The following is a 14,316-nucleotide window of genomic DNA, read 5'->3' as shown; positions in this document are numbered from 1 at the left end:
TCTTATCTTTCTATCTATATCTATATTATGCATTTGTATGGATATTTGCTTCATATGATCAGGTAGGCTGTCATTGTGTTCAAACCGTTACTATAACATTTGTTTAATATTGTGATTTTAGAAAAACTATCTATTTTAGCTTTGTCCTCAAGTTGAATATTAATAAAACAAAAACGGTTAATCCATTATTTGGCATGGATTTCATAATTCAGGAATTTCATTTTGTGGTAGAGGAGATGTATGCACAATTACTGCTTGCTGGGCAGTTGTTCTCTCTCTGTGCTTCCACTGTTCCTGTGTGGATATTTATCATTCATTTTGAGAGCTAGCTGTTGGGTTGTACCATGGAAGAGACTCAAAATGCTTCAGTGTTTACCCGCAATGGATTGGCTTTGGCAATTAAACAAAGAATGAAAGAGCCTGCAAAAGTTAATGGAGGGAGGGAGATAGAGAGAAGTGTCTAATGGGGCTTTTATCAGTGGAAACCAATTCCAGACAGACTGGGGGGGAGAGAGAGAGGGAGGGAGGGAAGAGAGGAAATGGACTCTCCCCCCTAAGGCACTTGACACTACGGTTGTCTGTGGAGGTCTGTCTGTGGCTTCACGGGTTGGATTGAAATTCACCAGTGGTGGTCTCTCTCCGCTGTCATTGTAATAGAACCCGGGACCCATGAATGAATAGCAGGTGCTATTAAGAGGCCGAACGGGAGTGGGTTTACATGGAAGAGACCTTATGGCTTTAGAAGAGCATCAGTGATGGTGAAGATAATGTAGCATGTTGTCCCTCGTGAGGTGTTCAATGTGCACAGTGTTTTGGAGACTGTAGAGCATCAGGATAATGTCAGGGATTTTGTGTTGACGTTCCAGAGTAGTTAGTTTCAGTGAGCATGGATGATACTTTTTGGTTGAATATTGTGCTTATATTGTTAAAGTGACTGGTGTCGTTTATATCCCATCCATATGTATTTGTTTATCCTCTGCCAGAATATACCATAAATACATAATTGATAAGAATTATTTCAATATATCCAGGAATCCTTTGACAACCATATTAAGAAAAATCTCTTGATATTCTCTCTGACACGAAGCTAGTGCTGTCTTCTCCAGCAAGCTAATTCCTGTATCCCGTTATGACATGTTGGTGTGTCACAGCTATTATATTATTGTCACCAGATAAGGATCTGCTCCAATAGTTTGAGATGCGTTTCATTATAAAATAGTCCCAAAGAAGAAAATGAATGACATGCCAGCTGATTCGTCAAACGCCTTTTATCAGCTTTTTATCTCATGGAAAAACTTGGACAGAAAATGGAAATTGATTAGGCTGAGGATGTTGTTTTCCTGTTGTGTCTGTAATTGTTTGTTCTTTGTGTTCTAGTGCTGGAGGAGACAGAAGCAGGATGGTAACATATTGTTGGTGGTAACCAGCAGCTTCTAGTTTGACGAAGGCCACCGTTGACGGCGACCCCGGACTCTTCCCCAGTGAACCCTGCTCAACCGCCCCCCAGCCATGTCTAATATAAACAATGCTCTCTGCATTGAGAACGGACAGAACGCAGACGTGTCTCTCTTACAAAAGGATAACCTTCAGAACCTGCAGAACCTGCAGAACTTGCAGAACCTCCAGGATGGTGGATTAAGCCAACTTTTGGATTATAACGCCGAGATGGAACGGTACCGCTCTTTCGCAAACTTTTACAAAACCAACGGCGCGTTCGGCCAGACGGCCAAGATCGCCCGCATCACGACCCCCATTTTCCCCAGTGCCCGGATAGGCATGTCCCCGTGGAACTGCGATAACGCCATGCTCTGGGGGAGGAAATCGGCCACAATAAACCCTAATAGGACCAGCATGCACAGGAATGACTCCCAGAGGCCGGGGAAGCATGGCGTGCCGCCAGAAACGCTACAGCAAATGGCAAATAATAATTTCCTCTCTACCTTATCCCCCGAACACTGCAGACCTTTAGCGGGAGAATGCATGAACAAGCTGAAATGCGGCGCCGGCGAAGCAGAGATAATGAATCTCCAGGAACGTGTCGGAACTTTTTCCGCCATTCCGGCTTTAGGGGGCATCTCATTACCTCCCGGGGTCATCGTCATGACAGCCCTTCACTCCCCCGCAGCCTCGGCAGCCGTTACAGACAGTGCGTTTCAAATTGCCAATCTGGCAGACTGCCCACAGAATAATTCCTCGGCGTCCGGCGGGAACCCGGCGAAGAAGAAAAGGAAGCGGTGCGGGGTGTGCGCGCCCTGCCGGCGGCTAATCAACTGCGGCGTGTGCAGCAGTTGTCGGAACCGTAAGACGGGCCACCAGATCTGCAAGTTCAGGAAATGTGAGGAGCTGAAAAAGAAACCCGGCTCGTCGCTGGAGGTGAGAAAATAGAACCAGGAAACCAGGGGGGGGGGGGGGGGCATTCACTCCCTCCCCCTTTTCCTTTCTTTTGTTATTATCCTTCTCTCCCCTCCTTCACCGTCCTCTCTCCCTCCCCGCACTCCAAAGTATTAACCTTTTCATCCAGTCACGTTTTCTAAGCCCTTGAAAATAGTTTCCATGCCCACCCATGCCTGAACATCCCCCCGGCTTCTCCAATCTGCCTACCCGCCTAGCCTAATTGGCAGTAATTAGGGGTGTTTGTGCGGAGCGCAAGCTGAGCTTGGCTCAGACACCCCGTAATTGCTGCCAGTCAGGCTGGGGCTGGAACGCATCCGAACAACCCCGGGCTTGGCTCGACTCCAAGCCAGAGCTGGGAAATGGTTTTCAGCAGAGAGAGCGAGAGAGGGGGTGAGAGAGTCATCCCTCTCTGCACCCCGGTCATTTTAACCAATTATGGAGACCGTCTCTGGACGGTGAAGATCGATTACCCACAAAGCACCAGGGCCGACCACCGTGAGAGTGATGGCAGGGCCCGCTGATGGCGTCCGTCTCATAACACTCCCCTAGTTTAATACGGAGGGAGGGGTGTAATGAAATAAAATCCCCCCCAGACACATTCTGTTCGCCTGATCCTATAGGAATTGATTGAGGATAGCGGGTTTTTGAGGTGAAATCATTTTCTATTGTATTTGACGCCATTATGACCGAATGTGGATCAATATTTTAGGGGTGATACTTTGCACATACTTGAATACAGTAATGATGGGCCCTAGAAAACAATTGTGATGCAAAGACGTCTGGAAGGTTTTTGGGTGATGCACTTACAGTAATGGGATAGTGCTGGAAAAACTAGTATGGGTGTGTTTTTGGTTTTTAGACCAAGGAAGGAAAGAGAGAAAATGGACAAACAGAATTGACAGCTAGCGAGAGCATTTAGTTTCAGTGCCCTCTACATTCAGAGGGCAGGGCTGTTTTTTTTTAAATGGCTGATTTTAATTGATTTATTTGGCGCCTGACATTTTGTTTATAAAGGACTGTGGTGGAATACAGATAGTTGTAAGATTGTGTTCATGGTAATGACTTCCTCTGACACAACACAGGTTTGTATTGTGGTACACCACCACAACACACTATGGCGCGGTAGGCCAGCACGGGCCAGCGATTGGTTCAATAGTTAAGTGGCAGGTAGAGCCGAGTTTTTAAAAAGGGGTCCTAATATAATATCACTTGGTCTAATGTTGAATAACTTACTGTACAGTACGTCTCTTTTCAGCGTTTAATAGTCCTCGTCTACTTTTTTTCCCTCGTACATTTTTCAGAACTTGGTTATGAATGTGTTGAAAGCTCGTTGTTCCTTTGGAGATACAGACATACACTGAGTGTACGAAACATTAGGAACACCTGCTCTTTCCATGACGTAGGCTGACCTGGTGAGTCCAGGTGACAAGCTATGATCCCTTATTGATGTCACTTGTTAAATCCACTTCAATCAGTGTAGATGAAAGGGAGGAGACAGGTTTAAGAAAGCATGTTGTTCCTTGTTAGGCTGTTTTCTTATTGCTTCCCTTGATGTTTCTTGCCTACCTTATAGAAAACAATGGAAACATTGATTCATAACTCCTAAATAATGCACAGGATCTGAGTGAATATGCAGATGGATGCATGTTGTTTACCTTTATTTAACTAGGCAAGTCAGTTAAGAACAAATTCTTTTTTTCACTGACGGCCTAGGAACATTGGGTTAACTGCCTGTTCAGGGGCAGAATGACATTTTGAACCTTGTCAGCTCGGTGATTTGCAACCTTTTAGTTACTAGTAACACTCTAACCACTAGGCTACCCTGCCGCCCCACTAGACTACCCTGCTGCCCCACTAAGCTACCCTGCCGCCCCACTAGGCTACCCTGCCGCCCCACTAGGCTACCCTGCCGCCCCACTAGGCTACCCTGCCGCCCCTTGTTGTGGAACTAGTGAAGTAATGACCCAGGACATCTTTTTATTATTTATTCATCATACCGCCAATTTGTTCAGGATTTTGTTTGGTTCCAACAGACTGTGAATAAGAAAGTGAGATTGTTGGCTGGTTCCATGCTTCAGACTGAATGTTATGATGGAATTAGTAATGATACTGTCCTGAACTGTCTTCTAGGTCCGTCTGAAGGGTTGTGAGTTAATGGTTTCTGTGGTAACGGTACACTATGCAGGTTTAGTTTGTTTACCTCAAATTTTGGATTCAGTTTAGACTGTATGGTACACGCATATACTACCCTGTGTATTTATTTGGACAGAGAAGCTAAACATTTGCCTCTACACTCCAGTATTTTGGATTTGAGATCAAATATTTTATGAAGGGATAGTACAAAATGTCACCTTTTATTTGCGGGTATTTTGTGGTCTGTTTAACCATTTAGAAATGAAAGCACTTTATGTATCTCGTCCCTCATTTGAAGGTGTCACGTTTGGAAGAATTTATAGTGCATTCACTTTAGTCAAGTTAATGATTTGGTCCCATATTTCTAGCGTGCGATGACTACATCAGGTTTGCCTTCAGTGTTGACTGTATGGTGTATGTGGTAAAATATTGATCACTTTGCTGCCTCCATTAAACCACACAATCCTTGTTACCCGTGTTACAGGTAGGTCCGTGTTTTCCTAGACTGGTCCCTGATCTGTTGACAAAGACCTTAGGCGTTGGCTATACAGCCTGGGACCAGGTTAGTGTTATTGATACTTGGCTTGTTTACCAGTACATCAACATCAGCTTTATGCCATATAACTCCTTTAATCACAAGAGACAAATTCCCTCTGCACCTCCCTCTGAAACCTGCTTGTTGTGGGTTTTAAAGTCCTACTCCAGTCTCCTTTTCACCTCATTTAACACCCAGTTCACTTAACAAAAGGCAGATCTCAGTAGGTGGTCCTGGGGGGGGCTTTCCTTTTTTGTTCTCTATTGTTCCTCAAGCAAGGGGGGTCTGATGACATCACAGTCACTATCAGACCAACTCTTTGAATGCCCTACTCCTTGGAAGTTTGAAGTTGTCTAAAATACACTCTTTTGTGCAGCAATTTCTTTTGGTATCCTTTAGCATGTGTGTTTACAGGATGTCGTTAAATGCTGGAGGTTGCAGGTGTCTAATAGAGGCTCATTTGATGTTGACTCCACATCCCAGGTCCTAACAGGTGTTCTGAAACGAGGTGTTCAGGAAGACGCCCTTTCATGCCTGATGGATGGTTTGGCTGGGTTCGGGGAAAAACATCCATTTGCCAACTAAGACCGTTGGCATTACCATGGAAGGAAGGGAGGGTGTGAAAAACAAAAACAAATCCAAACTTGCTTTTAAAAGAGAGATAGGTACTTGAATTGTGAGTTCTGTCATTCAGATTATGGGGTTCCTCTTCTACCGGTAACGGTAATGATTATTTTTGTCTCGGTACCTGTAATTATAGAATCAGGTTGTGCCGAGGAGGCTGTGTGTGTGTGTGTGTTGGGGTTCAAAGGCATTGTAGAAGGTGTGAAGTTAGTTACACACCCACTTGGGCTGGATGTATTTTTGATATGTTCAGATTCACTCCTTTTTCACCACATCTCAGTGCTGTAAACAATCCTGCATGGTTCCATGTTGAGACGCAAACGTGGTGAAAATAAGCACTCCAACGAGTTTGTATAGACTTCAGGACAGGTGCACGCAGGCACACACAGTCATGCTGACGCACGCAGTCGCACGCACGCGGTCGTACACAGTCATGCTGTCGCACGCACGCAGTCGCACGCACGCAGTCACACACAGTCATGCTGTCGCACGCAGTCGCACGCACGCGGTCGCATGCACGCAGTCACGGGGTTGCACGCCCGCATGCAGTCGCACACACACAGTCGCACGCACACAGTCTCTCGCACGCAGGCACACTCACACAGTCACACTCACAGTCCCCCACTCCACACACACACACGTAAACATTAGCAGCTTGTACCTCTCACCTAGGAAGGGAGGAAGAGACTATAAGCTAGCGGCAGAAGCCAGTTAGATTTGGTTGTCAGTGTTTTCCACATGGGAATCACCCTGAACTAATTATATCTTAAGTAGCGCTGGATAAATGCAAATCAGGATTTTACTCACACCCCTGAAATCGGAGAGCCAATTTAATCTAATACCCCCTTTAATTTAGCGCACTAATGCAGGACCCTGGAGGATAGCCCTGTGTCACCGCTGTGCTGTTCTGTTCTGCAGCAGTCTGTCTGCCTCTCTCGCTCTCTCAATCTGTCATTCCCTCATTCTCTCTTTGTCTCCATATCTCTTTCCCTCTCTCTTACTCCCTCCCTCCCTCCCTCTCTCAATCAATCAATCAATCAATCAATCAAATGTATCTATAAAGCCCTTTTTACATCAGCCGATGTCAAAGTGCTATACAGATACCCAGCAAGCAATGCAATCTCTCATTCTCTCTCACCCCTTCCATTTGTCTCTCTCTCTCTCTTTCTCTCTCTCCATCCCTTTCATCTCTGTCTCACTCTCCATCCTTTCCATCTCTCTCTCTCTCTCTCTCTGTGTCTCTCTCTGTCTGACCCCATAATGGATTAGTGTGGCGTAGAGGAGGCATCTCACCCAACCTAACATTTCCCCAGCAGCTAACTCTGCCTGGTGTGGCTCCAGGGTTCTAGGTGCAGTCGGTGTTCGTGTGTCTGAGAGAACCTATACTCCTCTTTATTTCAACAGGGAGTCCCATTGAGACCAAAGTCTCCTCCGCAAGGGGGCCCTGCGTCCTACAGTTAAACACAATGTCATTCTAGCCCTGGTACGGTAGGCCAGGTCTCACCAGGGCTGTGACTCAGACAGTTTCTGAGTATATCCCAAATGCTTATGTCCTGCTTCCAAAGGCACCTTCCAACTGAAGTGTTTACTGAACCCACATGTTATTTCTCATCTCTACTCTTCTTTTACTTCAGTCTTACCACTTAGTGTGTGGAGCGCTATCACACTGTTACACTGTAGTTGATTTTAGGGAAGGACTCAGTTTCCAGGACTAATGTGTATCCATTTCTCTACCAGCCCCATTCAGAGGTTGTGTTCATAAACAGTTTAAAAGGGTGAGAGAGATGCAGCTTAAATGCACCATGAATTATTGAAAGATCGCTAGGGGCTGTCAGAGGGAATGAGATACTCCGTTTCCCCCACGTGGTAAAGCTACTATTGCTCATTGAGCGATCTTCACAAATTCATACGAATAACGATACGCGAGTTAAGACGACGACAAACTGTGATTGTGGATGGTTGGCTTGTTTGTTTTTAAAGATGGCTGCTGTGTTGGGCGCTGAGAAGTAAGGCATTGTGCAGGACTCTTTCCCCCCCTGAGTGTGTTGGCGTATTATAGTGCTTTGTGATGTCACAGACCAGAGAAATGTTCAACAGCACCTTTTTCTATTCAATACAGGGTGAGGGCCTAAGACTCCCCATTCAGATTGTAGTACTTGGTACAGATCTATAGCGTATCCTTTTCAGTCAAACAAATTCGGGGGCCGACGGTCTGCTACATTTTCCTTTATTCCCAGTCTCTCTGCTAGTTCTTCACTTTACTTGACAAATGGGTACTCTATTGTACAATCTAACCTCCTTACCATCTGGCCAATAAATAAATATTATCCCATTTAGAATGATTCAATACATCTGAGATTTGTACACAAGATGTTATAAGGCTCACGTTTACTGCAAGATGTCAACAGCAAGAGTATGTCTTCCTAGCCTGCTTGAGAGACAAGGGGACAATTCCTCAGACATTTCAAGTAATATTTTATTGATTGAGTTTCTGAGGCTTCCAATGTATCCTTGTATCTTGTAAACAGAGCCACTGTTCACCGTGACACTATATACTAAAAGGAGATGATTAGCTAGCCTTGGAAAGGTGTTTACAGGCTATCTCTGATACCATGGGTTGTCTTAACATGCAGGAGAGAGAGAGAAATGGAGCACAATCCCATTGAACAGAAAACCGCTTCTCAATTAGCAAATCTGAAAGGCCACCGCCATGGCATCGGCCCCAGGAAAAACAGAGTGCCACGGAAAATGGCGTGCATGCAGCGCTCTCTCTCGTCCTCCTCTCTCTTTGTGGCGTGTTGTGAAATACATGAAATGGCCAGATGAAACGCGGCGGTTAGCAGCGGCACAACATCCTCTGGCATAAAAAAACAACATTTTTTTATCGTGATAAGGCACCCTAAAATGGTGGGAGGCAGGACCTTGAAGAAAATCGAGCCAGGGATCCATCTCAAGCCCCTTAATGAGAGAGAGGCCGCGCCAAATAATCACCGGACGCGTCGGCGGGACTGCGCCCCGAGTCTAATTTGTTTTAGGTGTGCTCAGAATAGATAAGGACCAATCTGTGGCCTTTTCTTCCCTCTCCCTCTCCCCCAACCTTTGCCTCCCTGGAGATAACGCAGAGTCCCCCCCCTCCCAGCCAATCTCTTCAGGCAGAGAGTAGCGAGGTAGAGTGGAGGGTGGCGAGAATTAAATAAAATAACCCTGAGGGACAGACGGCCTTTTAGATCGGCGGATCTTCTGTCTTGTTGGATTTATTTGAGTTTTAAAACCACCGATTTAATTTGACGGAGGTCTGAGTGAGGGAATAAAAGACGGGGGGGGGGGGGGGGGGGGGGAATGAGACCCTCACGCCTCCTCACACGCGCGTGGTCTCAACCTGAAGGGCAACCTTAAGCTTCTGTCAAGACAATAGGATTTTGCCAACCGAGCTGCCACGTAGACCGCTTAATTATACATACCTAGCCTCTCTTCTCCTTCCTGCTGCATTCCTGCATGCTACCCTCTACCCTGGGCTACTCATGAGAAGCCAGGGTCTCTCGGTCTTTGTTCCCTTCTTGTCTTTTTAACATTTTATTTATTATTTTATTAAGATTTGCCTTGCAGCAGCGGTGGCTTTGTCAGCTTTCATTTGCAACACCGCTAGGCTATACTCCCAGTCCTGCCAGCAGCTAGCACAAAAGCTCTTAAAGAATTGATAGTTTTGCCACTGCCACCAATTAAGTCTGGGGTGTAATCGGAGGTGCCCTTACAGCCCGCGGCCCGTCTCCTCCCTCTGCCCCCGTTTTGATTTAACATCCCACGGCTCGGTGGAGAGAGGGAACTCGTTGTCATTGGCCTGAATAATAGGAGAGGTGGGATGAGGGAGCGGGGGAAGAAGGTGGGATGAGGGAGCGCAACGGAGCGTGGCGGGGTGGACAGCGTGAAAGTGCAGGTGCTGAGGACGTTAATGTGTGGCACCTTTAAATTTTAAACAGATGGTAAATTATGGATGGTCGGCTCTGGCAGAGAACTTAAAGGTATCTCGTCATTACTGGGAACCCGTGTGAAGGGAGAAGAGCGGATGTTAGTAAGTGCAACGAGGCCACTGCGTCAACCATGGCAGTTTAGGTCTTAGCACATTTACAGAAGGATATTCATCTAATTGTAATATAGTGTTTCTCAGCTATCATTTAGAATATGGTAGGTGCAATGATGAGGTGTCTATTGTTTTCAGGAAGAATCAGGAGAAAACAACCTGTTTGTCTGGGTCTGAAATGGCTTCCTATTCTCAATGTAGTGCACTATAATTGACCCCTATTCCTTGTTTACCAGTAGGGCACTATATACTGTAGAGGATAGGGGTCATTTCAAACACAGCCATTGACAAAACCCTTTCCAATATCCCTCTGCCTCTCTTTCTCTCATCCAAGGGAATTGACAAGGAAGTGAGTTTCTGACATCTATTTGTGGTGGATATAGAGATCGGTCAGTGCAGTTAAAGCGTCTCCATTTCTGCAAGTCAGATCCACGCCTATCACCACCACCTCCCTTTACTCCGGGTCTGCTTTCAGATATGAATATTTCATGCCAAGCATCTGATACCGTGTGCAGCAAGACATTCTAAGGCTTTTTGTTGTTGTTGTTGATGTGATTGAACCCCTCGGGGTTAGAGAATGTCACTAGAGGAGTGAAGTCAATCGCTGCCCCCCGAGCAAAGAGGATAGAATGGATGGTGCCTCTGTTGATGACATCAGTATTTTCCATTCACAAACCAGGAAGGACGTTGTCCATTGAAATATAGAGCCGTTGTCACTTTTGCTGTTTACGTTCAATGACAAATGTATTGTATAGCTATGGTTGTAGAACTAGAATCCACCATAGAACTATAGAATGTTGTTTATATTCTAAAAGGAAGTAGTTTTTGTCACCATAGAACTATATCATTCATTATTCTATGGTTGTCACACTGAGAGAGATAGTTGGAGTAGTTCCACTGTGAAGAGCAGTGGGAGGATCTGGAAAGGAGCTGGTTTATTTTGACGCGGTGTGACCACTTTCTGTGTCTGATCAGTGTGGAGCTGGATGACCGAGCAGGGGGTCGTCTGTTTAGATTAGTTCAGTTTTAAACGCTTTGCCTTCAGCGTATCACGTTGCACCGTTGGCTGGCTGTTTTCTGGCTACGATGTGACTGGGTGTCGGTTTTCTGTTTTAGTAGTTTGTCTATCTTGGTGTCAATCAAATCTGTGTCCGTTTGAACCTCTTCTCCTATAGCATGACGTTAGTGTGTCACCTTGTTTTGTTGGCTGGTTACACTGTGAATGTGTTGGCTAATTACACTGTGAATGTGTTGGCTAATTACAATGTGAATGTGTTGGCTGGTTACACTGTGAATGTGTTGGCTGGTTACACTGTGAATGTGTTGGTTGGTTACACTGTGAAAGTGTTGGTTGGTTACACTGTGAATGTGTTGGTTGGTTACACTGTGAATGTGTTGGCTGGTTACACTGTGAATGTGTTGGCTGGTTACACTGTGAATGTGTTGGCTGGTTACACTGTGAATGTGTTGGTTGGTTACACTGTGAATGTGTTGGTTGGTTACACTGTGAATGTGTTGGCTGGTTACACTGGGAATGTGTTGGCTGGTTACACTGTGAATGTGTTGGCTGGTTACACTGTGAATGTGTTGGTTGGTTACACTGTGAATGTGTTGGCTGGTTACACTGTGAATGTGTTGGCTGGTTACACTGTGAATGTGTTGGCTGGTTACACTGTGAATGTGTTGGCTGGTTACACTGTGAATGTGTTGGCTGGTTACACTGTGAATGTGTTGGCTGGTTACACTGTGAATGTGTTGGCTGGTTACACTGTGAATGTGTTGGCTGGTTACACTGTGAATGTGTATCTATATTAGAGGTCGACCGATTATGATTTTTCAACGCCGATACCGATTATTAGAGGACCAAAAAAAAGCCAATGCCGATTTGAATTAAAAAAAATCTTATTTTAATTTTATTTGTAATAATGACAATTACAACAATACTGAATGACCACTTATTTTACCTTAATATAATACATCAATAAAATAAATGTAGCCTCAAATAAATAATGAAACATGTTCAATTTGGTTTAAATAATGTGTTGGAGAAGTGTTGGAGAAGAAAGTAAAAGTGCAATATGTGCCATGTAAGAAAGCTAACGTTTAAGTTCCTTGCTCAGAACATGAGAACACATGAAAGCGGGTGGTTCCTTTTAACACGAGTCTTCAATATTCCCAGGTAAGTTTTAGGTTGGAGTTATTATAGGAATTATAGGACTATTTCTCTCTATACCATTTGTATTTCATTAACCTTTGACTATTGGATGTTCTTATAGGCACTTTAGTATTGCCAGTGTAACAGTATAGCTTCCGTCCCTCTCCTCGCCCCTACCTGGGCTCGAACCAGGAACACATCGACAACAGCCACCCTCGAAGCATCGTTACCCATCGCTCCACAAAAGCCGCGGCCCTTGCAGAGCAAGGTGAACAACTACTCCAAGTCTCAGAGCAAGTGACGTCACCGATTGAAATGCTATTAGCGTGCACCCTGCTAACTAGCTAGCCATTTCACATCGGTTACACCAGCCTAATCTCAGGAGTTGATAGGCTTGAAGTCATAAACAGCTCAATGCTTGAAGCACAGCGAAGAGCTACTGTCAAACGCACTAAAGTGCTGTTTGAATGAATGGTTACAAGCCTGCTGCTGCCTACCATCGCTCAGTCAGACTGCTCTATCAAATATCAAATCATAGACTTAATTATAACATAATAACACACAGTAATACGAGCCTTTGGTCATTGATATGGTCGAATCCGGAAACTATAATTTAGAAAACAAAACATTTATTCTTTTAGTGAAATACGGAACCGTTCCCTATTTTATCTAACGGATGGCATCCCTAAGTCTAAATATTGCTGTTACATTGTACAGCCTTCAATGTTATGTCATAATTATGTACAATTCTGGCAAATTAATTACGGTCTTTGTTAGGAAGAAATGGACTTCACACAGTTCGCAACGAGCCAGGCAGCCCAAACTGCTGCATACACACTGACTGCTTGCACAGAATGCAAGAGAAGTGACACAATCTCCCTAATTATAAGAAATTAATGTTAGCAGGCAATATTAACTAAATATGCAGGTTTAAAAATATATACTTGTGTATTGATTTTAAAGAAAGGCATTGATGTTTATGGTTAGGTTTGGTGCAACGACAGTGTTAAATCACCACCCGTTTGACGAAGTAGGCTGTGATTCGATAAGAAATTAACATGCAGCGCATCAACTATATGCAACGCAGGACACGCTAGATTAACTAGTAATATCATCAATCATGTGTAGTTAACTAGTGATTATGTTAAGATTGATTGTTTTTTGTAAGATAAGTTTAATGCTAGCTAGCAACTTACCTTGGGTTCTTGCTGCCCTCGCGTAACAGGTAGTCAGCCTGCCATGCAGTCTCCTCGTGGAGTGAAATGTAAGGCAGGTGGTTAGAGCGTTGGACTAGTAACCGGAAGGTTGCAAAAACATATCCCCGAGCTGACGAGGTAAAAATCTGTCATTCTGCCCCTGAACAAGGCAGTTAACCCACTGTTCCTAGGCCGTCATTGAAAATAAGAATGTTTTCTTAACTGACTTGCCTAGTTAAATAAAGATTAAATAAAGGTGTATTTTTTTTACAGATTTCCGATTGTTATGAAAACTTGAAAATCGGCCTTAATTAATCGGCCATTCCGATTAAACCGGTCGACCTCTAATCTATATAGTTCAATGTTTTTTAATATTTTTAGTCTCTAGTCTCAACTCTGGACCTCGAAGCCAGTTCCACTAAGTTTTTGTTCATTGTTCCTCTCTAATCAGGGACTGATTTAGACCTGGGACGCCAGGTGGGTGCAATTAATTATCAGGTAGAACAGAGAACCTGCAGGTTCAGGATCTCGTAGGGTCAGAATTGAGTAACCCTGGTCTATACTGTAATCTACTGTCTAAATGTCTTCTGGTTTCAGTCTTAAATTTGATCATGTATCAATACTATTACTATACTATTAAATAATGAAACATACTGAATAATTGTGTGTTAATTAGCCATGGGCTATACTAATAGTGACTTAGCGTGGGAAAGAGGGATATCTAGTCGGTTGTCCAACTGCATGTATTCAACTAAAATATGTCTTCCGCATTTAACCCAACCCCTCTGAATCAGAGAGGTGCAGGGGGCTGCCATAATCAACATCCACGTCTTTGGCCCCCGGGAATGTGTTAATGCTTGTTAGGTCAAATGTTGTTGCCGCTTTTGAATGGTCATAGTGTCTGCTAACTAGTGGTAATAGTTCATTGACAGGTAATGGATATCAAATTTTTGGGCTTTTTTTAATTGTCTAATTTTAATTGGTTAATTTTCCCTGAATATTACTCATCTCTGTGTGGTGCTACAGTACCTGTACAGTATAATTCACATCTCAACTACAGTGAAGAGGCTATTCTGCAGTCCTTTATTGATGACTGTCTGCCCATAGCCTTCATCAGGGTTTTCACAACTAAAACTGTACTGTTTGTGATGCGGTATACTTTATAATATGTAGATTTCTCCATAAATATCCCTGCCTCCTA

The 14,316-nt window shown here is 44.2% G+C and overlaps 1 protein-coding gene across 2 annotated transcripts in view; it reads left to right on the top strand.

Annotated features, from left to right (window-relative positions):
- The first annotated feature begins 1,377 nt into the window (after positions 1–1,377).
- Positions 1,378–14,316, top strand: part of LOC139374118 (CXXC-type zinc finger protein 4) — a 30,507-nt gene continuing 17,568 nt past the window's right edge. The window contains exons 1-2 of one of the 2 annotated variants that reach the window (XM_071115115.1): positions 1,378–2,373; positions 5,012–5,089. In XM_071115115.1, coding sequence (XP_070971216.1) covers positions 1,510–2,373; positions 5,012–5,089 — 942 coding nt within the window. In that variant the 5' untranslated portion in view covers positions 1,378–1,509. The remainder of the gene's footprint in view (positions 2,374–5,011; positions 5,090–14,316) is intronic. The other variant, XM_071115116.1, reaches the window with a different exon arrangement.

Source organism: Oncorhynchus clarkii, chromosome 19, assembly GCF_045791955.1.
Source record: "Oncorhynchus clarkii lewisi isolate Uvic-CL-2024 chromosome 19, UVic_Ocla_1.0, whole genome shotgun sequence".
Lineage (NCBI taxonomy): Eukaryota > Metazoa > Chordata > Actinopteri > Salmoniformes > Salmonidae > Oncorhynchus > Oncorhynchus clarkii.
The sequence above is the reverse complement of the archived record's forward strand: the minus strand, read 5'-3'. Positions and strand labels throughout refer to the sequence as shown.